Source organism: Monopterus albus, unplaced genomic scaffold (assembly GCF_001952655.1).
Source record: "Monopterus albus unplaced genomic scaffold, M_albus_1.0 scaffold9.1, whole genome shotgun sequence".
NCBI lineage: Eukaryota > Metazoa > Chordata > Actinopteri > Synbranchiformes > Synbranchidae > Monopterus > Monopterus albus.
Genome location: NW_018127889.1, coordinates 45,224 through 51,649, shown reverse-complemented (window position 1 = coordinate 51,649; position 6,426 = coordinate 45,224). Strand labels below are relative to the sequence as shown.

The 6,426-nt window shown below is 39.8% G+C and overlaps 1 protein-coding gene across 1 annotated transcript in view; it reads right to left on the bottom strand.

The window, feature by feature from the left end:
• The window catches only part of LOC109954451 (macoilin), a 9,432-nt gene extending 7,754 nt beyond the window's left edge, over nucleotides 1-1,678 (bottom strand). The window contains exon 1 of the mRNA XM_020589782.1: nucleotides 1,412-1,678. Within this exon, the coding sequence (XP_020445438.1) occupies nucleotides 1,412-1,488 (77 nt within the window). The 5' untranslated portion in view covers nucleotides 1,489-1,678. The remainder of the gene's footprint in view (nucleotides 1-1,411) is intronic.
• Between the last annotated feature and the right edge of the window lie 4,748 nt (nucleotides 1,679-6,426).

Here is a 6,426-nt window from a genome sequence, read left to right as displayed (position 1 = left end):
AGTGTCCCCAGCACTTCCTATTTATAATTCTAGGTATGTGGACATAGTCAAAACATGCAAACATAATGTCTTTCACACAGAGCGCTGTACCTTGCATTTCCTCTGCCATACTCAGAATAAGAAGAGCCAGACAGACTCTGGCATCTTGTGCCAGGTCAGTATCACAGGTAAGCTTACCTCACTCTGTTGTAGGAATTTTGACAATTTTTTTTCCCAATATCAAACATAAAAGACATCAATTAACATTAAAATTGTTCATTATGGTTTGATATAAGTTTCATTACTTAAACACACACAAAATAATACAACATTGGAGACTGGCTACACAAACCAATTAGCTGCATGTTAAAAAACACAATCGATCCTTTCTAGGGGAGGCACTCAAGAACAATCACTGTTCCCTATTCATTTTCTTAGGCGACCACAAGCAAAGCGGGAGCTGTGGTTTCCTCCTTTGTTCTCCTCAGCCATGGGCTGATATCACATTGGCCCTTCTTTGTTAGGTAACCATGGCAATATCTCATCTGGAGGAGAGAGGGAGCACCACAGCATCCCATTACACATTTAAGTTTGGGCCTATCTGATGAAAGTGTATCTCAATTTGGATCACAGGTATTTTTTAGCTGCCAAACATGCATGTTATTTAGCAATTATTTTACTATTAGCAAAATGATTTAATCTGGAAGAATGAGGTGGAACAGAGGGAGCACCACAGCATCTTAAATTCCCAGGTTTAGATTTGCCTTATGTTACTGAGTGTATTTTAATTTATATATTGTATTTTAAATTAAAATTTGTTTTGTAAATCTATAAAACCTCAAAATTCATGTTAATGTCACAAATTGACTGCATTTTATGCAATAAAAAAATCCTTAAAACAAGGCATTGTTCTATTTTCCAAATAGATACCGTAGCTTCATTTTTTGTTTTGCTTGTGTGACAAAAATGCACAATTAAAACAAGGGGTTTCTTCCTCTTGTATTCTTTTTATTGTCTGGACTGTCTAGACGCTTTCAAAATATGCTTTGATGTGCTTTCCCTTAATCTGACAAGAAAATGGAATTATTATTAAGACAGACAGTGCGTTCAATGTGCATATAATTTGACCTGAGCATACAGGAGACAGTGTAAAAGCAGCCCGAAATGAAAGCAGGCCGTCGTTAACTTGCACAGCTGCTGATTTCCGTCTTTCTGTAAACAATACAGGCTGAAGTAACGCGGCACATGATTTCTACGCTCCCGCCTCGGTAACTGAGCTGTATTAAAGCTCCAGGCTGTCTGATATAAAATGTGAGACACGGATGAAGTGATAGGATGCGAGGCAGACAGGTGAGCTCGATGAAATGTACACAAAGACCACAACAAAAGCAGCCTCGCTCCGGTAGGCGACGCGGCTCGCAGCGCTAGCTACCTTTCAGACAGCTTCTCGGTTATTTTCAGTTTTTTCATTTTCCGGAGCCTGTTCGCGTCCACATAACGTTTCTTCATCTTATGGCTTCTACTCCCTCCGTGCTGTTGTTTGACACCGCAGCAGCGGAAGCGATGAAAGAGCGCAGAAGAATAAAGAAAGAAACCCCTCTCTCAGGATGATGTTCAATTGAGCCAGTGATGATGTCTGGAAATAAGGCGACCAGCGGCTCTGCGCATGCTCAGTAGACCTACAAACGTTAATCGCAGTAGGGGAACCAACACACTTTACAGCTACACACTAGAACCACTAGTAGTGGTGGTGTTGGGGTATTCAGCCCATTGTATTTTCAGGTAGTGCTGCCCCTAATTGGCCAAATAACAAATGTAGCTTTATTTATAATTTTCACAACGTAAAAATACTAGTAATAATTATAATCACAATGTTTATATATTCATTATTGATATTACTGGCAGCAGTTTAAGTCAAAAGGCACACGTTAAGGAGTGGAAATGGTATGATCCACTTTATGGTTTGTGTGATGTGTTATTGTGTGGATGCTGAATCAGCATCCACACTATTGTTATCCTGTACTTTATTATTCTGATTTCCTCTGTACATTTTTCACTGCTGAATAAGCTAGAAAAAGCATTCAAATATCAAAACGTTCAGCTTTTTATGGACATGATGGCTTGTATTCAGCTTTTTTGTAACTTTTATACTTATAATCTTCACTCTACTTTTAAAGTGAAGATTATGTATACAGTCTACGTTCCTCTGTATTGCTCTGTAAATGACCCCAAGAGCACAACGAAGACTCATCAATGAGATAAAGAAACAACCTCAAGTGACAGCCAAAGATTTGAAGGCATCATTGGAACTGGATAAAATCTACTGTATGTTCCTAAGCATACAGTATGTGAAACATTGAACAAGCAGGGTGTCTATGGCAGGACAGCACTGAAGAAGCCGCTGCTTACTAAAAAGAACATTGCTGCACGTCTGAAGTTTGCGAAAGAGCACACTGACACTCCACAGCAGTATTGGCAAAATGTTTTGTGGACTGATGAAACTAAGATTGAACTATTTGGAAAGAACATGCAGCACTACATCTGGTGTAAAAAGTGCACTGCATATCATGATGAAAACATCATCCCACACATAAAGTATGGTGGAGGAAACATGATTTGGGCCTGCTTTGCTGCATCAGGGCCTGGCCAACTTGCAATTATTGAGGGAAAGATAAATTCCCAAGTGTAGCAAAAAATTCTTCAGGATAATGTGAGAATGTCTTACATTAGCTGAAACTCTGTAGAGGTTCAGTGATGCAACAGGACAATGACCCAAAACACTGGAGCAAGTCCACAACAGAATGGCTTCAGAAAAACAAAATCCACCTTTTGGAGCGGCCAAGTCAGAGCCCAGACCTCAACCCAATAGAGATGCTATGGAATGACTTGAAGAGAGCCATACACGGGAGACGTCCAAAGAATATGTCGGAGCCAAAGCAACTCTGCCAGGACGAGTGGGCTAAAATTCCTCCTGAATGATGCGCAGGTCTGATCCACAGTTACAGGAAGCGCCTGGTTGAGATGATTGCTGCCATGGGGGTCAACCACTTATTAGTTCCAGGGGTTCACTTACTTTTTCCACTACTATTTTGAATGTTGACTGAGTGTCTTCAATAAAGACATGAAAGATCCGAATTTTTTGTGTTTTTGTAGGCACGTTATATTTGTCAGTACTCTTGACTTAGATGAAGATCAGATCACATTTTATTACAAATTAATGCAGAAAACCATGAAATTCCAAAAGGTTCACGTACTTGTAGAGTGAGCGGAGAGAAACGTTCACTGACTGTACTGCACTCCAAAGAGACTGGAGAATAATGAAAGTGAACTCAAATTGAACTAAAGTTTGACATTCTGTCTGTCTGGCTGCTGGAGAAAGATTTTATACTATGAAAATGTTGCTGTTTGCTATGGCTGTTTGCTGAAAGGAAAACTACTGTAGCTGCTAACTTATAGCCATTATGGGCAGCTCATAGCAATGGTTTGTATCAATATGCAAGTACCTAAACACCTGGTGTTGGTTTACAACTTTAAAGCCTTTTATGGAAACCCAGAGTGTTCAATAATGATAATAAATAAAAACAACACTGAAATTAATAATCATAAGAATAAATTGTGTAAAATATACTTGCGCAGACAATCTGTGAAATCATTCGAGAAATATTAAAACTGAAGTCATTATTTTGAAATGGTATTTCATCATTCTTAATAGAGTTTTTAGGGGTTATTTTTATTGTGATTATGGACAATTATTATTTCAAAGTGCTATTTTTAAGTCTGTTTTTATTTCATAATAACTTTTTATATGTCCTGTTACTACGGTAGCCTAGATGGGACATTATGTTCATGCTGCTGTCTGTGGCTCTGCAATAGAATGTGCTCTTTAACACAGTAAGTCTGGAACAATTCAAAGCAGAAACTCTAGACTTATACAGTAGATGGTCTGATAGGTATTTGCATAAATGTGCATTTTAATGAGGGGGCTGATTTCACAAAAACTGCACATTAACCTAACACATTCAAATTATTTCCAAATAGATTCCATTACGCAAAAAAGTATGTACTGTATGTTGGTAGGAAAATAATACAGATAGAATGCAGCAAATTGCAGTACAACTCACATTACCAGTAGGAATTCTGACCATTGACACATAACATTATGACCACTGACAGGTGAAGTGAATCACACCGATGAGCTCGTTACAGCCACCTGTCAGCGTCAACTACGGCTGTCATCCATCTTGAATCTACAACCAAATTTCCAGAACTGCCACCGGAGACTAACTTGAAGAACCCAGCTACCACCTGATTGGACAATTTGACTTTGACTCTGTGATTGGACTGTCACTGTCTAATCAGATTCAGGTGACTCACACTAAACCTCAGTATCTCATCAACTGCTGTCTGCATTCTCATGATGGAGATTTTGCATTTATTGTTTCCTGCTCCACCACAGGTTGATTCTCCAACTAATGATGAACATGGCACAAGACTGAACTGCAAAAAATGGGCAGTAATTCAAGAGGTGTGGAAATTTTCAACTTCTACCTGGTGACTTTAAGCTTCTGTCTTCCTGCTCAAAACCTTCTGAAAGATGGGATCAGGTGATCACTGTAGCACATCATCATGTGTGTCACCTCCTTCCCAATGCCCTTACCTCTGTAACTGGGCTCTGTAGAAACAAGGGAAATATAGTGTATCCACCTGCTGTATAGGGACACATTTAGAATTTTTACTGGTTTCTGCTATTGGTTAATGCAGCTTGGCAAGGGAAAAGGGGTGAGGCACACATTTTAATTGCTTAAAACAGAAACATTAAAATGAACATGGTACCACACAAACGGTCACACAGTAAGACACACACAGCATCCACACGTATTTTCTTCTGGGAACGCATTTGTCTACCGTACTTTCTGGACTATAAGCCGCTACTTTTGTCGCTTCATGCCCACACCCTCATCATGGGCAACACACAACGAAATGCATATGATGCAGCTTTCAAGTTACAGGCGATCGATCTGGCTGTTGAAATATCTCATGTTACAAAGTGGACACCTGCAGCTATGTACAAAATGTTTTTCATCTTACATTTAGTGGGTGTGGCTTATAGTCCGGAAATTACGGTAGTTGTATATTATAACCTATACAGGAACTCAATTGAATCATATTTTCATATCTTCTATTTGTTTTCTTATTAGATGTATCCTATTTTTTCTTTACAATATCCTGCAGCAGAAATCCAGGTTACTCCAGTCATAGTGCTGATGTTCTGGGTATGCTGGACACACGAGGTCAGCTACCTTTGAGAGGAGATCAGCAGCATAGCTTAGGTTCTGCACAAAGACAGCCTCCATCTCCTTGGCAACCACCACTCTGTGTGAGCCCACAGGAAGCCTCCCTGCCATCAGGTGGATCCTGGTAATGAAACATGGAAAAGATGAGGCGCTGCTTCCACTACTGCTGCTCTGAAACTGTGTTGCAACCTGTCAGGCAAGTGTAGTCACATTACATTAACTAGCTAGCATGCATGAAATTTCAACACTGTAGCTAAGTGTTGGGCAGCACGGTGGCGCCACGGTCGAGCCCCAGCCAACCCGGGGCCTTTCTGTACAGAGTTTGCATGGGTTCTCTGGCTTCCTCCCACTGTCTTTAAGGGGGTCTGAATACTTTCCGTACCCACTGTATATGGTTGAAGATGATCTGCGTAACTATTTTATATACTCTTGAGTAGTTTAATCTTTATTACCATATCTTAGAGACTCATCATCTCAATCTGTAAAGCAAGTTCATAAATTCAGTAATTCTAAAGGATTAAATGCCCAATATTAATTTTTTTTTAAATTATTATTTAATTTATTTGTGTTACACTGCATGTGCCTGGACCACAGTTATGAAGACTCTCTAGTCATGTGACTACAAGAGAACTTGCATGACTGGAGAAGTCATCACAACTGTGGTCCAGGCACATGGAGAAAATGTGAGGTACTCTACCTTGATGACCCCACCAGTAGGGCTTTCCCATCTTAAGCCATAACTTCAGCAGCATGTAAAAAAGGAGGGTACTCCGTGTGGGAGACAGTGTTTTAAGGGCCCTGACAAAAAAAAGCCCTGTGTTCATTTTTTAATATAAATTGTTTTCAATAAAGCTATTATTAAGTGTCAAACCCTAAGTACTGCTCTGACCCATGACAGCCAGCCGGACATTGATGGCACAGAACTTGCAAAGGAAATGAAGAATTTCCCACCATTGCCATCAAACAATATGACAAACATGGAACTTTTGACCTTCCTGCATGAGAAGAAGCTGGCAGAAATTTACCCCAACATGTGGGTTGCTTTGAGAATCTCTGCCACTCTTCCTGTTACAGTGGCTGCTGCTGAAAGAAGCTTCTCTAAGCTCAAACTGATTAAAACTTACCTGAGATCTACTATGATGCAAGAACGTCT